Source organism: Anser brachyrhynchus, assembly GCF_964034855.1.
Source record: "Anser brachyrhynchus genome assembly, chromosome: 9".
NCBI lineage: Eukaryota > Metazoa > Chordata > Aves > Anseriformes > Anatidae > Anser > Anser brachyrhynchus.
In genome coordinates, this window is record NC_137703.1 from 7147875 (window position 1) to 7168983 (window position 21109).

The 21109-nt window shown below is 41.2% G+C and overlaps 2 protein-coding genes across 7 annotated transcripts in view; both read right to left on the reverse strand.

The window, feature by feature from the left end:
• The window catches only part of LOC308199585 (uncharacterized protein), a 139246-nt gene extending 129884 nt beyond the window's left edge, over window positions 1-9362 (reverse strand). The window contains exon 1 of the mRNA XM_080603943.1: window positions 148-9362. The gene's annotated coding sequence lies outside the window, so the exon portion shown is untranslated. The remainder of the gene's footprint in view (window positions 1-147) is intronic.
• Window positions 9363-10844: 1482 nt separating this feature from the next.
• The window catches only part of TBL1XR1 (TBL1X/Y related 1), a 111589-nt gene continuing 101324 nt past the window's right edge, over window positions 10845-21109 (reverse strand). For all 6 annotated transcript variants that reach the window (XM_080603935.1, XM_080603936.1, XM_080603937.1 and 3 more), the window contains 6 exons: window positions 20382-20503; window positions 19830-19904; window positions 18579-18706; window positions 18232-18397; window positions 17283-17384; window positions 10845-16151 (listed from right to left, as the gene is read on the reverse strand). In XM_080603935.1, the coding sequence (XP_080460061.1) occupies window positions 16125-16151; window positions 17283-17384; window positions 18232-18397; window positions 18579-18706; window positions 19830-19904; window positions 20382-20503 (620 nt within the window). In that variant the 3' untranslated portion in view covers window positions 10845-16124. The remainder of the gene's footprint in view (window positions 16152-17282; window positions 17385-18231; window positions 18398-18578; window positions 18707-19829; window positions 19905-20381; window positions 20504-21109) is intronic.

Genomic DNA, 21109 nt, shown 5'->3' on the forward strand with positions numbered 1-21109 from the left:
AGAGGATTTCATTTTTCTGGAACTATCCAGCTTTTCAGAAAGACAATGAAACTACCTGCACCCCCGCTCCAGGACCCAAAGGCTGCAAACACCTCTATTTCTAATAATATTCCAGCTTTGTTTTTTCAATAAAAAAGGAAATCTGACCTTCTATGTGCGTGGTCCTAGATCTTCCCCTTCCAGCCCCAGGTGAAGAGACAGGGCAGACAAGCATTGCAGATCACCTGGGCAGGCATCACGCAGCCATCAGGAGAGATCTCAGGGGACGCCTCTTAGCCCATCGTGCGGAAATCCCACAGGGAGCCTGGAGAGAGCCGTACGGAGCATCAGGCTTCCTCTCCCATACCTGCAGAGAGCTGGGCAGACAACTCCTGCCTGACTTTATTCTACTCTCCTCTTTTTCTTCTTCTGTTTCTAAATGAACATCTCCCCAAGGAAAAGGACGGGAATAAGCCCCTCAGAGAATCTCATCTTTTTTAGGATTATAGATCTCGTTTGTTCCTTTTATTCTAACCTCATCACCAGTGGCTGCCATACCAGCACTGTACCAGTACAGAACAGTCTTGGGGAGTCCGGTGCTGATCTCCAATGTCCTGACTTACCCTAGGTACCGAATATCCACACTATGCACATTCAAGATATGGGAACAAAACTGAGCCCTGTACAAGCCCTTTAATGAAAAATGGGAAGAACCCCACGGCAGGAGAGCTCCCGTGCCAGGAGAGCTCTCTGCTGGTATCCTCTCTGCCGCATCCCAGGTGGGCAACCTAGCCTGTGGCTGCTGCACGTAGCACCGACTGCAAGAAGCTGTTGGGATGAAATTTTCATCAGAACAGCTCTATATGGCTGCAATGTTCAGCGAAGCACTTTGTAGAGAAAGGTATTTTATCCCCCAAAATGCTGTGAGTTTAGTAACTCCACTAACTTGGGTGGGAGACGTCTGCTTTTGGAGCTGACGGTGATTTGTCTGCTCTATTAAGCCCAATAACAAAGCGCACTGTGCTTTCAGGGAGGCCAGAAATTAGGCTTTTTGTGAAAAGGCAACGGAAGGATAGAGGTTCCACCTCAGTTACTCTGATTTAAATGCAGAGGAGCTCCTGTGATGACTCTTGTGTTATTTCAGCTCCAAAGGAAAGAAACAGAGCAGAGCTGTGCCAGCACACAGCAGTGCTGCGATTGCTTATGCTGGAAATTGGAAACAGTTAAAACAAAAGCGTTTTCTTTTGATCATGGAATTGCTAAATATACTTTAGAAATTGCTTGTTCATTTATCAAAAGTAACCCATATTCCTATTTGTCATTTAATGAAAAGGAAAACAACACGTGAATATACAAACGCCTTTGGCACTTCTCACTTACCTTAAAACTACGCTTACCTGGGCACGTGTGCCTTTTATTTCCGTAACTCGCTCCAGGTACATTGCAGCTACCACTAAATAGCAATATCCTGCCCCCTGTACCGAACAACCAAAATTCTCTGGTAATTTCACAATCAACAATGCCTGGCGTTAAGGATTTCATTATTAAATCTGATTGAATATGATTAAATATGGCTCATGCTTTCCAAAATGGGTTGCATGATAGATTTAAATGAACTCATTAGTGGTTAATGCAGCAAAGCGCTTTCTAAATGCTAATGTTTGGCTGCCTTTGGCTCGTTAATTAATTTGAAGATTGTGTAATTATCAGAGCTTTCAATTAGCATACGTCTACTTCTTTTTATTCCCAGACGACAGTTGTTTGCGTGTAACTATTGGAAATTCAATTATATTTATAACAAAAATAGGACATCAAACTGCCCAAACAAGCACACTCTGCATGCGAACAGCATCTTTTCCTTTAAATTCCTTTTTTATTACTGTTATTTTCAAAAAGAACACAGGCTCAGCAGCTTTGCCTCAGCACAGAGAGGGGATAGGAAAGTACACGGCTTTGCCAGATAATTACATACCTCTGAAGAGCCGGGTAAGATGTGTAAGGGCTGAATAGTGCTCAGAAAGCAGCAACAGAGCCCGGCTTGTTTTCTCTCTCTTCTTTTCTTTCACCCTCTACTCATTTTTTTTTTTTTTTGGTACTTTGCCTTTTGCTTTTAAAGACCAGCAGCAATGAAAGGAGGCGATAAGGCACAAACATCCCGACCAGAGCTGATGAGCTCGGGTGTAAGGACATGGCACGAAGCGGGCTTCCCGGTGGGCGTGCGCCTTTGGTGCAGGCTGCGAAGGAGACACCTGTGAAACAGGCAATGGATGTACTGGTAGCTCTACTGTAAATACCACCGAAGCATGGAAATGAAGCAAAAATAGTCTCTTAAGCAGATATTAGGCACAGCGATGGGACATAAATGCAACAGAAAGTGAGAACCAACCAAGGTGTCAACCAAAGCTTGTGCCCGTAAGCGAAAGGCATGGGTTAAAAGATGCAAGCACTTCGTAAACACCAGCATGGAGTCAGGAGGATGTCACAGGGAGAACTTCTGCCCAGGTTTCCTGGAGCCATAAGGCCCCTGGGTGGAAGGAGAACAGTTTTATCTCCTGCAGGCATTTTGACTGACAATAGCTAAAAAAAAATTCAGATGAGTGCCTGAATCGTTTCTCCCATCTTTTTTAAGAGGCTGTCTGATTTCTCTAACAAGCCTCTGTGGTTGTCTTCACAGCACGTACTGAATTTGCATCAATCCTTACAGCTTTTAACGGGAAACTCATTTGTCACGGGTAGGTTTTGTTTCTGCTAAGTAAGGGATTCTCTGCTGTTATCCGGGGCCAGCTGCAGCAGCAGCTCTACAGCCAGCCCCGGGGGTTCGTTAGCATGCTTGCGAGTCCCTGAAAGGGGGGAGCCCTTCTCTGCCAACGGCTGCAAGAGCAGCAACGCGTTACCATATGGAATAATTAAGCCCAATAAGCAACTATTACATTTTCTAGTGAAATAGAACAACTTCATTTTCTCAAATTGTCAACCTGTATCTCAAAAAAAAAAAAAAAAAAATCCAACATACATCACTTACATAAATCATCAGATTAGTTTTTGTTTGTTTGTTGTTTTTTTAACTTGCTACCAATCATGGCTGTTCTACCTCTGTGCTTTTATATGGATATTTATGATTTCAGAATGAGCTACTAGGCATGATTAAGTAGATAACTCCCTTCGTAACTCCCCCAAAACCTTAACCCCCCAAATCTTCATTCAAATGAAAAAGGTAAGGGATGATTTCAAAGCAAGAGGCATCACCTTTAACTTCTAAGCTATTGTTTGTTTTGATGCAAAACATTGCTTAATTCTCAATTCTTTGGTTTTCACTAAAACGGGACGGGCAGCGAACACAAAAACCACCAGGGCTTTAGCTGGGAAGAGAGAGGGAAGGAGCAGGGCTCCTGGCACCTACGGAGACTCTCTTGGGCTGATGAAAAATAGATGAAACAAAACTGACTGCTTGGATTAGTTAGTGTGCGGCTGCTGACATGAAGCGACTCGAACAACAGGCCTTTCCTGGAAGACATCAGCGTCTTATTTCCGTGTTTGCCAGATGACAGCCTCTTGCTGCAGTGCGACCCCTGTAAACTTCTCTTGCTCAGCTTTCAGCTCCAGCATTTCTTTCCCCTTCACGACCCTTTTGTGACATTTTCCTCTCTGGTCCACTGTTCATCCTCACCCCAATTCCCTCGCTGGGATCTGCTTCCCTTACCCTACCCCTCCATCCTTCCTTTCCCCACCTCTGTCTGCCTGCTTCCCTCTCGGGCTGTGCTTGGGGTGTCCCCACAGGGCCATCGCCCCGAGCTGTGGCACGTGGGGTCCCTTTGCTCTGTGGGGACACAGCCGACGTGCGGAGTCACTCGCTGCCAGGCCTGGGGGGCTGAGGTCTCCCCCCTAAGGATGAAAAAGACTCACTGTACTTACTGAGAGACTTCAGGGAAAGGTGCAGCACGGCTTAGCAGGACACCACTGAAGAATGCCAGCAAAGCAGCAAATCTTAACGGAGAACAGGCATCGCTTTAAATCCTTCATTTAATGCTAACGGCCGAGGACTGTGCCCCGGGGAGCACAGGAGCAGAGCAGGCAGCGCTCCTGCAGGACAGACCAAACCCAAGGAAAGGTCTTCAGCACGTGGAGCTGCCCCCGATCCCCGGTGACCACTCTGCCTGGGGAAGTTTCCCTGATGTCCTGCAGAGGTGACAGCCCCATGCTCTCCACGAAATTCTCCCCTGCCCTCCTTACGTCTAACCTACACCAATGCACCTGCAGTAGCAGCAAACGGGATTTCTGAGGAGCCCTCCACCCCCCCAGCAGTTGCAGGGGCTGCAGTCCCAACGCATCATCTGGTGTATCTGCCTCTCCATCTCCTTTTTTCCTGTACTTGCGGCATACTTTGGCATCTTCACTTCTGCAGGCCTGTACACTATCATTTACTCAGCGGCCGATGGATCTGACAGGCTAATCTTAACTTCTTAACAGCTGTGTTTATTTACTAAAGTAGTAAATTGTTTCCTCTAAAGCACAGAGGGGTTGGTTTGAACAAACTAACATCTCTGCAATTTGGTGCGATTTGGTGCTTGCACATGCTTTCTTTTGAAACTATACATTTTTCTATCACTGAAGTATCTGAATTATAGGCAATCTTGGGATCCAATCTTTGTTTTAATGACTCCTCCGGCTGCTGTTTTGTGTAGAGAAGAAGGAAGGCTGGAAGTACGGCAAATTGGCTCGCAGGAAATGGGAAATAATAACACCACTTATGCTCTGAATCTTACTGACTACATTCGCTCCCGTTCCAAGGCACTTTTCTGTTTGCATGGCACAGTTTAGCTCAGACCGCCCAACGCACCGCAATGCTGCACTTCGTTTTCTCTCTTTCCACGCTGACACAAGCCGGACACTGCGTCGGTGGGTGCAAGCAGCAGCACGATGGCTCAGAAGGGGCGGGCGGAGGCCTTGGGAGAGCCACCCCCTGCCCAAGTTGTTACCTGGGTTGCTGGCTGTGGCCTTCCAGGCATGGAGAGGCCTGCAGGGAAGCCTGGCAGCAGCACCAGAAGCACAGGGAGCCCAGGCACAGCACGACTGCCCCGGCACCAGGGGCAGGAAAAGACGACAAAATCTTGTGGTTTGTCCTGAAAGATGTGAGGGCTTTGCCGTAACATGCAGCATTGCTGCAGCAAGTTTTGGAAAATGGTGATGTCCAAATTGACTGGGAAAATAACACATCCTTCTTGCTCAGCAGCAGTGATAAATGATACTAATAAAAATCTCCTGGGGTCCCCAGCATAAGAAGGGCACGGACCTGTTGGATCAAGTCCATAGGAGGCCACAAAGATGGTCAGGGGGCTGGAGCACCTCTCCTCTAAGGACAGGCTGAGGGAGCTGGAGTTGTTCAGCCTGGGGAGGCCTCACAGGGGCCTGCCGGGGCCTGAAGGGGCTGCAGGAGAGCTGGGGAGGGACTCTGTGTCAGGGGGTGTGGTGATAAGACAGGTGGGAATGGCTTTAAACTGAAAGAGGGGAGATTTAGATTAGATAAGGAAGAAATTCTTTGTGACGATGGTGGTGAGGCCCTGGCCCAGGCTGCCCCGTCCCCAGCAGTGCCCAAGGCCAGGCTGGATGGGCTTGGGGCAGCCTGGGCTGGTGGGAGGGGGCCCTGCCCATGGCAGGCGTTGGACCTGGAGGAGCTTTGAGGTCCCTTCCGACCCAAACCAGTCTGTGATTCTGTGGTTCCTCTCCTGCTTTTCAATTCTCCTTGGGGATATGGAAGGCAGAAAATACAGTACATACCTACCCTCTGCCCCTGCTGAGACTCACGGTTCCTTTGCACTTCTCTCTCGATTAGGGCTGATAAACGAGATTTCTTTTTGTCCGACTTGCTCCCCACGGCAGCAGCAGTTGCTCTCAGGCCCAAGAGGACAGGTTCAGGTTGCTCTCCCAGTACAGGCAGGGGGGAACCCGGAGCTGGAAGTGATCTACATACTGAAGGTGCAGCGCATGCAGCTGCACAGCTTCATTCCCCACATCCCTCAGACAGAGAGATACAAGAGCACCCTCAGGTGCCCATTTGCTGGAGAATACCTCCAGAAATCTCGGCATGCCTCAGCTTGGAAGCAGCAGCACTTTCCCTACGTATGTACGAGAACATTTCCACTCGAGCACATCCACGTGTGCTGCCGAGCAGCTCTAGCAGTGAGGACGCTCAGTTTGCTCTGATCCCACTGCAAGTGCTAAGGGGAACACTTGAGAGAAGTTTCAGAGATTTGGTTTTTACAATTTGCTGCTTTTCCCTCAAAATCCCCATTTGGATTGAAATTATCTGTATGCGATCTCAGGTAAGAAACATCTTGGTTAGTCTGCTGGTATCTGGAGTTCTCCACTTCTAGAAAGTGGTATGCTTTTAGAGCTTTTTGTTTACAGATTTGGTTATTTTTGTGACATTGGTCTGTTTAAAAGCAGCTCTTTGGGAGACAAAATAGCTGTGTGGGCAGAAATGAAGGACATGCAGGTCTCCCTCTTTCCACCATGAGATAGAAGCAGCTTTGACTGAAAGATATTTTTATCACATTAGAAAACATTTACCGCCTGAAAGCATGTTTAATAAAAAGCAGCAAAATCCTCTTTCTTAGTACTCTGACCAAGTATATTAGCGTATCACGGGAGCATTTTATGAATTCACTTTTCCATTTTGTTTAAATGTTGGCATCACGTACATTTCCCATTCCCAGGGAACCTTCCCCATGCTGTTTCTGGGACACTTCTGTGGCAGTGCTGGTTTGGGAGGGTGGTCCCAAGCGGGAGCTGCAGGCAGCTGCAACCCTCACCAGATCCTCGGTCCTGCTTCGTGGAAGATGCCTTCAGAGCAGAGATTTGAGCTTTATTCCTCACATGTCACAGACCTGCTGGTGACTCTGGACAAAGCCTATCACTACCTGAAAGCCAGGAGGGGTAACAACGCAAACTAACCCTTGCAAGAAGGGGGAAAAAAAAAAAAAAAAAAGGAAAAAGAAAAAAAAAGATGTATACGTAAAACTTCCAAAGAACAATTGGGGCCCATCTTTGCTGGAACACCAGTAATACAAACCCACAAATTATTGAGCCATTGTTCATATTTATTACAGCAGAATTTCAAAACTGAGGATTTTACTTCATTTTCAGTCCCATCCTGTCCCTCCCACCCCCTTCCTCACTAGCGCCAGAGACCGAATTTCTTACAGACAAGATTCTTATTTCAGTAGTCATTAGATTGTTTGTCAAGAGGAGCAGCTGGTGTTGATGAATTGATTAAGATGCACTGGGGACGGTTCAGCCTAAAGAAGAAAAGACACAATAACAGATTTCAAATATGTAAAAGGCTGCTACGAACCATAAAGAAACAGCTTCCCCCCCTCCACCCTCCTATTCCGGGTGGACAAAATGGTAAGTTTTTAATTGCAACAAGGAAGGCGCAGATTAGACAGAAATGTGCTTTATCAGTACCGCTACCCCAGTATTGCAACAGGTCGCTCAGGAAAGCCTCTGAGACCGGACCAGCAGCTATCAGAGGTGGGTGCAAGCAGCCGGCCCGACTGCTGAGCTCTCTTCCAGGCTTACAACCGCAGCCATCCCCACTTGCCTTCCTGATCATTTGTCGACCCCATTATTTTCAAACAGAACTCCCCAAAGCAACAGTATTCAATTTGATCTTGCTTATTAAAAGTTCTCTCAAATAAACTGAAATAAAATGACCAAAAAAAAAAAGCATTTTATGGAAATACTACGTTGATCTATCCACCCTGCTAAGTGAACAGTAACGAGCCAGGACATAGATAAATGAATGGTCACTAAGTGTTTCACATTTGGATGTTCTAGATCAGAAACCACATACCTGAAACTCAAACTCACCAGCAGAGCTGCTGTCCCAGAAACAACAAACCGCACCTCTGTTTGGATGACATTTCAAAGGGGTTCCAAACAGGAAATTTCCTTGTTTTAGAAGCACACAGTGCAAAGTTGCTATTTCTTTTCTACACAAAGTGTATTGAATGATTTCCTGTAAGATGAGCAGCCAAAACTGAACTCTCTTGTGAAATAGAATATTTAACAGAACAAAATAATAAAATAATAGAATACTTAATCCACTACAAGCAGCAAAATTCACGGATTTGAGCATGAAATTGTAAGCAACACAATTGCAACAAACTACACATACTTCTGCTGCTTTGCCTTGGGAATTGGCTTCTGGCCTCACGTTACTGCTAGAAAGCAGCTTGCTCCCACCCACCTCATCAGCATCCAACTTTGCTGCACTACTCAAGCAAACCAAAGATAGATGAGATGTGGCAATAGGAAATGAAAGAACTCCAAGCCTTTCAAATAACAATTTAAAAAGTAAATTAAGCATCAGTAATTTCAATTCTTCCTATTTTCCTGAAGCAGGAACTTCCTACCTTTTAAAATGTTTCACTTGTAAGAACTTAGGGGAAACGTCAGATCAACTGCAGCTCCCAATTTAAGCATTAGGAATGCAGTTACTGTACAGTTAAAAAGTCTTTTTCCATAATTATAAAATGTAAAGCCACAATACAGTTAAGTGTAACAGCTAGCAGGCATTATTTTCCAAGTAGCACTTGTAATTACAACCCCATCATCCCAACGCCGTCAGGAAGGACTGTAAGACCCAACATGGTTTTGGAGAACCAAAAGCCATACTCAGGTGGCTTATGTCCCACCTATTCCCCTGTGCCTGGTGGTTTTTAGAGGCTGACCCTGTGCCTTCAGATGTTTTTGTCGGTAGAACACTTGAAGTGGGGATAAACGTAGAAATTAAACTGCCCAAATGGAGCCTGCAAATGTAATTTCTTCTATGAAGGCTGGGACAACATGTGAGAAGAGCAAATGGCGCTTTAGATTTGTTGGTGTGGTCTTCAGGATAGTAGAATGGAGAACACAGCATTTAATATAGAGATTGTTAATGCTTGTCCGGAGGAGGAAAAAGAAAAAAAAACCTCCTTCTTTACCTGACTTATCTTTTCAGAAGTGTTGCCCTAGGTCTGCTTGCACTGAAATCATTAGAAACTTCCCCTTGACATTGCTGTGGGCAAGGACCTCTGACTTTTTAACACTGAAGGGAGAAAACTCCATCTGAGCTGTCACCAACCCACAAAGAAGTCTTGAAAGCTTCAAAAACACATAATTCAGAAAGCTCAGAATGCAGTGCTCCTAAGGGAACAAATCAGCGGTCCCAGCATCTAGAAAAAATGAAAAAAGTCTTGGTGGAAACAAGAAGAGAGTCTGTTGAAAGTACTTCACCTCCACTGAGACTTCTTGACATCTTCTTGAATCCAAAACCTTGACTTGGTATCTGAAGAATGAATATGGGAGCTGAACATTTTCACATTAAGTCTACTACGAAAGCTTTTTTTTTTTTTTTTTTAAATCCTTCAAATACCCTTTATGGTACCAATTTGCAGTTAAGGGTATAAATAAGAAAGCCTCTGCACTGCAGATCTCCTAGGTCAGGTTTCCTTAAGGACAAATTGTACTAACTGGGGCATCACCATTCTTTAATCATCATCAAATTTCTCCTAAATTACTGTTCTGTTACAGCTGCCCTGCCATCAGAGAAACGAAAGTGCTGCTTAGACTTCCCTTAAATCATTTCCTCATGAAGTAGGGAACACGCATTTTATGAGTACCCAAGATCCCAAGTTCCTAAAGAACTGCAAACAGGTTATTACAGAATAACTCAACTTCAAACAGAAAATTCAGGCAGCAATGGTGTAATGAACGTACCTGGAGCAGGCTCCTCCGTGCAGGACGGAAGCAGGCATTGCTCCCGTGCGGGCACTGCTTCATACCGCAACGCTCCTCTGCGTTCCTCAGCCCAGGGTGGCCACGCTCGAGCATGGAGCATTTAGGCTAATGAAACTTCAAGATGCACAAACTTTCTGCATCGTGACATTGATTAGTATAAAGTCTGTCTGAAAAAACAGGAACTTGCCTCAGCATTGCTCTCTCAAATTTCAAACAATGGCAGAGAAATCCTGAAGCATGCTCAGACTCCAGGTGAACAAAATCCATGGTTTTACACCTTAAAAATACAGTCCCTCCTCCTCCACCTTCAATCCATCAGGGATGATTTTTAAAAACAGGTTTCAGCACATTAAAATAAATGGATTTTGGTAATGTACTCACATTAAATTCAACAGTAAAACAAGGACTGAAAGCTATTACTTTTGAACTTATGATAGCAAATAAATGCATTATATGACAAAGCACTAATTCCACCATAAAGCTCGTGACACTGAACATTTGGGTTCCCTCTCCTGGATTACGACATGACCCGCAATTCTAGAGGAATTAAATCATCACTGTGTATGGATGGATGGATGGATGTGTAAATATAAATGGTTTCAAGTACCTGAAATACAGTAATAGCATTTTTTGGCATAGTGCTATTGAGTAACTTCTTAAGAACAGATCTCTCTAAACGAGATCGCACGACTGTACAGAAACCTGCTGCCACCCACCAAAATCCTTTAAGCAGCCGGAGTGGAGCTGTGAGCGTCACCAGGCTCAGTTTCTCTTCCACAAGCGGATGAGCAATGAAAAGGTGAAGTACTTGAAACGCACACATGAGAAAGCAGTTCCTCTAAGTCAAAGGCAGAGCAGTAAAGGGATGCTGTGGACAGCCTCGCTGCTGTCAGAGGATCTGTTGTTTACAGAGTGTGTAACTGTACAACACGTTGATTTCCATTGCTTCTTGCCTACTATCTTACACGAAAGTGTGCCAAAATAAGTATTAAAAGTGTTTAAATCTATCACTTTCCCAACTCAATCATCTGTAAGTTTTCTGTACCAAGCTTTTAAAATTACTGTTATATAACATTCAGCCAAGGTAATATCAAAATATATTTTATTCTGGACCTCTTTCAGATCTGATTCAAATTACAGTTGTCAAAGCAATACAATGCAAAGGGAAACTGCAACAGAAAATGTGCCTAGAAGGGATATAAGGGCCTTGGGGACAAATCATTGTGATGTAGAACCAAAATACATCATAAAGTGTAATTAACATGGTCCAGGACAGTATAGAACATCTATATCAGTCTTCTTTAGACAATAATCATGAAAACTGAACAATAAAAGTCCTTTAAACAAGTACAAAAAACTGTCATGGGCTGGTTTACACTTTTACAACAGTTGTAATTTAACTGGATAACTGAAGAAATGATGCAGACATTTTAATCCAGTGCTATAGGTAGGCTCACAGAATTAGACCCAAAGGATTTGTAACTCCAAATGAAACCATTACAACTACAATGTCAATGTCAGGAGAGAGAGAAAATTACTTCTGTATTCTAGAATTACTGTTCTGCACACTGCAGTCTGTTGAGGACAAGATTGCAAAGTACACTGGACTAGCAACAACATGCAGACTGTTTTCTTGTATTTACCCACAAATGTCAAAAAACATCATGAAGTAAAAATGAATGATTATTTAAAAAAAAAGAAAACAAAAGAAAACATGCCTCAAGTTACTGTCAAGCTTCAAACTTAAAGGCAGAGAAAGAGAGTATGTACTCAAAGCTACTGATCTGAAGCACTATTAACACTAAATCTGCAATCCGTAAGAAACGGCAGATTTTCCTGTTTTGTCTGCCTTCGACCAGACTGACAGCGAAGACAGCCACACTTTCACAGACCGTGGTTATTTCAGAGCTTTCTCTAGAGGGAGGAGTGAAGGCTGCTCCACGGCTCTCTCCCTACGGAAAATGTCAGGGATCTCGATGGAGATTTACTGCTGCCTCCCGAAGCCTTATCTGCTTCTAACATGCCACAATGTTGCTTCTGCTTTCTTCAGACTTCTGGAGAGTGCGACACCGATCCCGCTGGGGAACGGCTCTACAGGGCTTTGTGAAGCTGGGAGATACGGCTCGTCAATGGGAAGGAACGCTGGGCTAAAGCCGGCAGCCCTGCTCCCGCAAAGCCCCTGCTGAAGCCCCGGGGAGACGAGGCTCGTTCGCCCTGAGCAGCATGCTGTACGTACGGTGTGACACGGACCCCAAGCCTCCAATGCTTACTCTGGCAAGGTTTTCTCACGAAGTGAAAGACAATGGGATTTCTGATTGAGTCAAGATTGGAAAATTGGGTCCCAAGGCTCCTCTTTGCTAAACAGACAAAAACACACAACCTTTATTTACACGCTGAAAAACCCAGTTTGCAGTTTTAATGAAACTCCTTCATTTGGCAGAACTAAACGTGTCAGCTGCTAAGGCTGCTCTGTGGGCAAACTGGCACAGCCACCCTATTCCCCTACTAGTCTTCCTAAACACAAAGAACATCTCAAAGGTACAACGTCCCGTTAAATATACCCTAGCATGAGGTAAGCAGTGTAAGGAAAAAGGAGTGCTTTTAAAATGAAAATTAATTAAAATTGGTAGAAATCTTTGGCCTTTCTCTCAAGATGCATTAAAGTGTCATGAAATCAAGAAACATGCTTCAAAATGCCATGTCATTCTGACTCTGGTAACTATTACCTCCCTCCACCCAACCCAGAAAAAGAGGCACTTTTAGTGTTTCACATAAGATTTCCAATCATCTAGTAGACACGCTAAATAACCCTGCACAATTGTAGTCCCAGAATAAACTGAGTTTATCAACATTACAAAGAATCCAAAAAAAGCTTTTACGAGGACCTAGATATTCTCTTAACTACGCCAGGAAGTCCACTGGTTGGGAATCTTTACATCAATTTAAAAACGCAGAAAAAGTAAAATAGAAAAAGAGGAACTCTACAGAAACCTGGACCTCATTATGCAGAAATGAGAAACGGCACGGACAGACAGCAAACTCGAGAGCAGTTACTTTCTTATTCCTTCATTAACTCTGAGCCCAGTTTTTCCCCTTCCTTTTATCCTCTATCTGGATATTTGCCCGTTAACGTGTTGAACTGGAAAAGATACTAACTTCGATGTGTGCAAAGGCTTATGCACACATTTGCCTTTACACTCAGAAAACAGGCGCAACAGAATTAACCAGTAGGTAAGATTAAGCATGTGCATACATTTATACAAAATTAGGGTCTTACTGACATTTGGCATACTCAATTTAGGGGAACAATTTGGATAGTCTACCTCACTATTGAATACGAGGTCTTTGTGCTATAAAATATAATAATGTCATGGTTTTCTTTTTTTTTTTTTCTTTTGCTTCACAGAATCACAGAACCTAGCACACCTGGCATGCATGCATTTAACAGTGTATAAAACAAGAGGCGAGAAGAGATGTGAGCAGGAGCAGCACTGTGGCATGCTAGTAAAGGACAACAATAAAATACCTAGTGGCCAGACCCGTCGCTACTGGGAACTGGCAGAATTCCACTACAGTGGGGCACTGCTGATTAACACTGGGTTGGGGGTGTTAGCCTGCGCGTCCAGAGCACTCACGTCAACAGATCTGGCAACGCTGGACTATGCTTCAAGCACTTGAAAACCCTAGACCTCTGATACTGAAGCTCTGTTTTATCTATTTATGAATATGTGATACTATGCTTAAGCAACTAGAATTACAACCAAAACAGCTGATGATTGAGAAAGAGGAAAATGGCAATACCCTAAAACATGGCTGTGTGATTTTGCAGCTATGTCACAGAATTCCACCACAATTGTTTAGATTGGCTGAAAGAATCATCCAATAACTTTTATGAAAATGAATAAACTGTCCATATTAAAATACAAAAGTACTATCAAGAATCACTTCTGACTTTCAGGTTTAAATTCAGTGCAATTGACAAACGCATTGCTAAATGAAAAATGCAGCTTAAACATACTCAAAACATTTGTGTCTATTCCTGGGAGCACAGTTTAAAATTATTGCACAGATTTTTTTTTATTTTTATTTTTTTCATTAATGACAGAGGTCAGCCACAGTCATGGACCTCCAGCAATAAAAGCAATATTTCAAGTGCCAGACACTCAATATATTAGGTTTCCTACATACTGTAACTCACAGGGTATGCTCTAAACATTCGTAATATGTTCCAAAACCCTAAAAACAGCTGGCACCGAACCATCATGGATGACTGCCTTTATGGATATGACTTTTTGTTATTTTAAATGCTGTATACGATAGTATTATATTCCTGGGGTATATATAAAGAACGTATTGACGACTTCTCTTTACCACTGGCAAATTGCTACCCTACCTTAGCCAAACTCAGACTTGCTTCAAGTCGTGTTTACTCCATGGAAATAGCAGAAATGAATGCCTAAAGAACGATTGTTAAAATGTCAAAGCTGCATTACCTTGATTAAATCAATTTATACGCAACTTGGGGGGGGGGGGGGGAAGGGGAGAAAAAAATTAGACTACCAATCATAAGCCACAAAATTATTTGTGATTGAAATAGTGTTCTAAAACTGATAACTTTGTAAAGCTCTGTAATATAAACCATTCCTTAAGTAAAATGCCTGTGACATAAATTTGACAACCTCTCTTTTTATAAATTTACACTCTTGGAATCTTATGCAAGCCATGATGCAACCTTTTCAACTACACGTACGCGTAAACACAACCTCATGCTATCATTTACAAATAAAATCACTATCAGTATACTTTTAATCACATGAGCAGAAAAAGGTTTGCCATATACATCTGTCATTGTAAGAAAAATACTTGATATTGTAAACAGAGTAAAAGACACTATATAGTAGTGATTATTAAAAAAATAGCAGCTTACATCTACCCTATATTTGGAAAAAAATGTAGTCACAAGATACAATAAACTGCAGGGCTGGAGCAGCAGGGGAATTAGTGCAAGTATTCATCTTTTAAATAAGCTGAATCACTGCTATTAAAATAAACTTGAAGCAAGTCCTCTGTTTAAGATTTTTTTTAAATCTAAGGTAGTAAACATTTTGCCTCTTAATGGCAGTGTTATCAAATATATGCCAAAGATTTTATTTTAATAAAGAAAAAATTACATGAGATACTTTTAATACTGGAGTTTGGTTACAATTATACATCTAAGCTCCTACAAATAACGATGGCCAACTCTCAGAGAAGCTGTGGCATGAACCCTTGTCCAGAAAGATCTTAACCTCTTAAAAAAACAAATCCCCCAGCTATATTTTGCTCCTTTCCACAATAGTGCACAATTTAACCATATTTTAGCTATGGTCTTAAAGCAACAGAAGATGCATTTTTTCTCCTCTTTTTTGTCTTTTTTTTTTTTTGCGCATCCCTGTATTTTTCTTTTCTGTATATTTGTGCCCTTTTATTCTTAAGTTTGGCAGAATTATGTCCCAAATAAGAAACTACTGCATTTCAGCCATGTCACCAGAAAATAAAACATAGCATTATACCCATTACTGTCATACTTCGTAGATTAGTGGGATGTGAAGTATCATGCCTCAAAGAAGGCTTTTTTCTTCTCTCTCCATAATCCCTTTTCCACCCTCCCTCTGTTCACACGATTGTGCTCTGGGAGCCACAAAATGTACCAAACATTATCAGGTTCAGTCTACCTCTTCAAAGAACGCATTAAAATACGTTTCAAAGAAACATTTTTTTCAAGGTGAAAAAAAACATAAACAAGAAACTAATTCACTCCCTTACTTCATGCATCCGTAAACTTAACCAAAACAAAACAGAAAACCCAATGTTTAAAAGCAAAGAAAAAACTACTGCTGCAGATTTCTGTAAGTCCATTTTCTCTGTACACACAAACTGCTCAACTACTGAGAAGGAAAGAAAAAAAATACCCCACAATCCATTGTCATAATGGATTTAGAGGGGAAAAGGGGTAATGAAGGCTGCCATTAGTATCTTCTGAATTTGGTATGTATATGGGTCTGCTCTTGTATACGGTATATTTCTCTCTCTCTCTCTCGCTCTCTCTTCTGTTTTTCATATCCAAAACATTTAAATGTTATTTTGGGGCACAGCAGATTCCAGCACTTGGTGAACAGGATTCACAAGCTGTGACAAAACTCTGTCATCCTCTTCAGGGTGTAATTTTTTTTTTTTTTATATACAGTATATGTATATATTTCTTTTTGTTTGGCTGTAGTGGACTGGCCATGGTTCAATTGGGACTATAGCAGTACATGGGTCAGGGACAGTCATTTTGGCTATGTACACATTCATAGTCGGTCCATGGCTTCCAACTAGTAGCGCTATTTCCGTAGGTCTAATACACAAACCTGTAAGGGAAAGAAAAATACACATATGGAAATTGCACTTTGCACAATATGACACATTTATACAATTCTGTGTAAAATATCTGAGCAAAACCCATGAAACAGATTGTGCAAGCTTAATTTTAAGTCTATTTGTGACTTTGGTGGAAAAAATCACCAGGTGAGCACTTTAGGTATGAGCACGCAGCCAGACCTGCTGCCTAATGAATTATGATTGGAACATTAAAAACATCTTATGTAAGCTGTTTGCTTGTTACTTAATATTAGAAAACCAGGAACTTACTTGAATCTAATTTACAAAAATACAGTAAGATGAAATTAAAGATACTTTGTGGGGAAATACTAGAACCGATCAGAATAATCTCAAAAAGACATTTAACATTGCAACATCATAAATTCCAGTTTTAATCTTCCGAAACTCTTCACTAAATAGTACTCCTAGCTCTGTCAGATACAGAAATCTACAAGTATAACAATCATAAACAAACTATGCTTTTAGCCATCAAGTAGTTCAAAAGTTCTCCTATAATTAGTTATTACCACCTATATCTAAAACAGAGGTGGTGAGGCAAGCTTTTGCTAACAAGCTGCATAAAACAACAAAAAAAAAACACAACAATATTTTAAAAAGAGTCAAAACTATATGAAAACCACACAGATCTGTTGCAAGTACAATCGGTCTCTTGGGTCAAATTAAGTGGAAGCCTGGAAAGGTTAGGCCACATGTATATAAAAGGGTAATTTAGGGTAGAATGATAATTAATTTTTACTCAGGATATGCCTTGAGCTATTGTTGCTTCCATGATATTTTCTATAATTATATGAAAAAAATGATATAAATAACAATCCAGGAACACTGAACTATTTCCATAATAAGGACCAACGGGGACAAAAAATTTAAATTTAATGCTTTTTCATCTTCTAACTTTGGAGGGTTTAGAACAGTGACACATCAAGCTGGAAAAAAGGCATCCTACTTTCAATATTACAGCACCTTTATATGAAAATAATCTACATGCAAGCTGGCTGTATTCAAACATCTGGTACATATGGAAATATTGTCGCCATTGTTAGCCAAAAGACCTCCAAACGATGTTTGTCATCAGACTGCCAAACAAGTCAAGCTACACTTACTGAACCATCTGAAGCACTTGCTCCAACTTTGTCTCCTGCTGCATTCCAGCAAACCTCAAAAATCCCTCCTGTTCCCCGATAACTGTGAACTAGGGCACCTGTCTACAAAGGGACAAAACACAGAATTAGTATAACAAAATACATGCAAACAAGTACATTTCCACAACATGTAAATCTTCCCCACTGAAAGCTGAAATTCTCAGAGCAAATGCTTCAGAGACTCACGGACAGCCTAAGAACTGTGTGAAAGGACTTACCTAGCAATTATTGCATCTTGATCTCCTGTGTTTCAAATACGAACCCATAGATGACCATGACCACTTTCAATTACTAAAACAAGCCCTTCAAAAATTAATATCCAATCCCCAATAGCCAGAGATCACATCTTGCCTAACAATAAGGTCTTTACACTTTCATTTGCATTCAGCCCTTTTTTTGCCAGAGAAACAAAAACAGTAGTAGTGCTCTTTCTAAGAAAAAGTTCTGTAGAAAGATCTGTCATCATCACCATCTCTCATTTTACATTCTCTTCCTTTTCAGTGAAATTCAATGAAATAGGTATCAGGCATCAGATTTCTGCATCTATATTCAGTCAACATTTTTCACAGCAAACCCGCTTTATCAGGAGTTTAAATTTCAGAAGTAACAATTTTTGGAAGGAACATGCTATGGGAGACACTTTGTTGAATGTGTTTCGGGGTGTGGGGATTTTTGCTAATAACATAAAGACAATTATAAACCCTTCACCACAGGCAGGCAAATTTCTCTCAGAGAGAAATTAAATATACATTCATTAATAAAAGAAACCTGAGGATAAAGAGAAAGTGAATCAGCATATTATCAAAGGCAAAGTACTTTGTAGCCGAAACACGACAGAGCAGCAAGGGTTAGAAGAGTACAATGGAAAAGACTGAAAAACAAACTTTCTGAACAGGTAGAAGAGCTGTACCTGTGTATTCCAGATGTGTACACATTTATCAAAGGAGCCACTGGCCAGGTACCTGCCATCAGGACTGAAAGCTACACTGTACACAGGTTCTTGATGTTTTGTCAGAGTATGAATACAAATTCCTCTGTCAACATCCCATAACCTAACAGTAGAATCAAAGGATGCACTATCAAGAGAGAAAAAACAGATCAATTACTTCTCAGTTATACACAATTTTGTGTTAAATACAAACATGATAAAGTATCCTACATCCTTGGAAACATTTTACAAACATACATATGTAAAAAGCGAAGCAAACATAAGGCTCAATTTTTTAAAATGCATTTAAAAACAGGATTATATAGTACCTTGCTAACATAAGATTGGCATTTGGATTATTTGTTCCTGGTCCTGTAGGACTCCATTTGATAGTATAAATTTCTTTGTTGTGTGCTTGCAAGTCATGGACACAACTGTCTTGTTTCATACTCCAGATCTATGATAAAATGGAAGACAACACAAAGACATTTAGCACAGTATTGTATCAAAATACTTTTTTTTTTTCTTCCTAAATCTTTCTTCATCATTTGCAGCCTGACTGTTACCTTTTACGCTACTCAAAACATTTGCTATGACTACTGGGTTTCTAGAGTAATTATTAAAAGTATTATTTCAGTGCCCTCCATTCTTTGAATTCTAAGTACCTGATGGGGTTAATAAGTAATAAAGGTATCGTCTATAGAAACCAATCCGCACGTGCTAACTACAATTCACTTGAAAAATATAGGGATAATAACAGATGCTAAAATGAGAAGAGCAGTATGTATATGTTCATGTCTGAGTTGACAAAAAATCACAGTCTTATTTTTAAATGAATTCCTTGCTACACAGACTGACTAAAATAAAGGGACAGTAGAGGAAAATGCTGTTTTCGTACAAAGCGGTAGATGCATACTGCAAAAAACATTATGGCATTTTCTTGGCTTATAACGATTTGCATTGCCAGGTGTTTGTTCAATACTTCGCACAGAGGAGGATTTCCTTAAGACTCCAACTCCTCCACGCTAGCCTTCAACAAACACAGTAACTTCATTTTATTAAGATTTACATAGTAATTATTTTTGGAAAAACATGTTGGGGTAATTAAAACTGTAGAATGACTCTGGCTGAATCGGAAAAACAAGGGAGTACACACAGACTTTCAAGAAACAATATGCTACAGCTTTCAACTAGAAAGAAGGGGAAAACAGAAGAAAACTAGGAAAAGACCTAGTCACCCATTCTTGTATGCGTTACACATTAGATGCACTCCAACTATTCCTGTTAACCAAAAGCAACCAACAAGTGTGACAGCTTAATGATTAACGACCTAATTTTGTAAACAGCTAAAAGCACCTAATAAATCACACTCCAAGTCTCAGGGTGGCAGCCTGTAACAAGTTCTCTGGACCAAAGCTTGGCTCTGATTAACAAAGATTTGTTGGCATTGCCTGTTCTTGTTATATTAAAAAAGAATAAATATTAGACGATATGGAAAGTACAATGATGTCACTGGACTGCCCAAGCTAATGGTTTGTATCGCAGAATCCTACAACAGCCGTTACCAAAACTCCCGTTACCTTTAGAGTCATATCATCAGAACAGGATGCCAGAAGATTACCAGTTGGATCCCATTTGATTGCGTTTACTTCATTCTAAAATTGAACAGTGAGAATAAGCTGAAGTCTTCACTTTCATTACAAATGACAGCATACCAAAGACAAAGTTGGGCAGCAGTTGTATTTGCATAATTATTAGTATTTTAATAGTTAATTTTCATTCCTACCCTCCCCTTCAAGAACAACTTTTTGCTGCCTGTTCACCACATTTTCCCATACATGCTCTCCCACAACATGCACGATACATAGTAAAGCCTAAAGTTAATGTGTTTCTTCTTCTAAAGCTCACCTTTGGTATGCCATCCTGGTAAGAGAGGCTGCATGCGGGACTAAGTATTGTTCTAAGGACAGTTTACCATATCATCTTAACTACAAATACATCCATCACTTCTTGCCAAAGACCAACCATTATGCAAGCGCTGTATACTTGCAAAAATATTGACACTCCCCCCTTCCTCCAACCTCTCATTAATAAAAATACCATGCAGTAATCTGCCATTTCCCAGTACTTACTGTGTGACCCTGGAAGGTTTTGATGGGCCTATCTTGTCCTAGTTTACAGACATGAATACACATATCTGTACTGCAAGAAGCAAATGTGTTGTTGCTCTGCCAATCAACATCTAATGCTGGTGCTAAAAGAACAAGATATGTAAAGCTATGATATGTATTCTGCAGAAATTTGCTTTACAAATTTAGCATGCACTACCTTAGAAGAAATGTCAACAGGAAGCAACTATTAATTGTACAGAAGTTCTTAAAGACAGTCAAACACTCAGAACAATGTGAAATGCAGCCAAAAACAATCTTAGAAAGAAAAATGAGAAAAAAAATGATAGTCACTAAAACTATATAACTGAAATGAAACTCTTATGCAGAAGACAAGAGCAAGACAACAAGCTATAGTAATCTACAAATAAATCTCCAAAGTCCCCATCAGAAACAGGTTCCCTCAGCTTAGCACAGTCACGCATGAGCTGTCTCCACTAACAGTGCATGCTTGTGCTCATAGATGGCAGAGAATGAAAGGTGCTATGAGTTTTTTAATTTCAACATATTAAGGTGTTTTAACCGGAGGTTTAATCACAGTCCACATATACCACTTAGCCAGGCTGCGATATTTATAGCAGATATACTCCAAACAATTCTGTGTGCTACCAACAACTGATTTTCTTGCTTGTTGTCATGCTACCAAAAACACGGGACAAGTAGAATAAAAAGTAGAAACGAGACACGTTTCT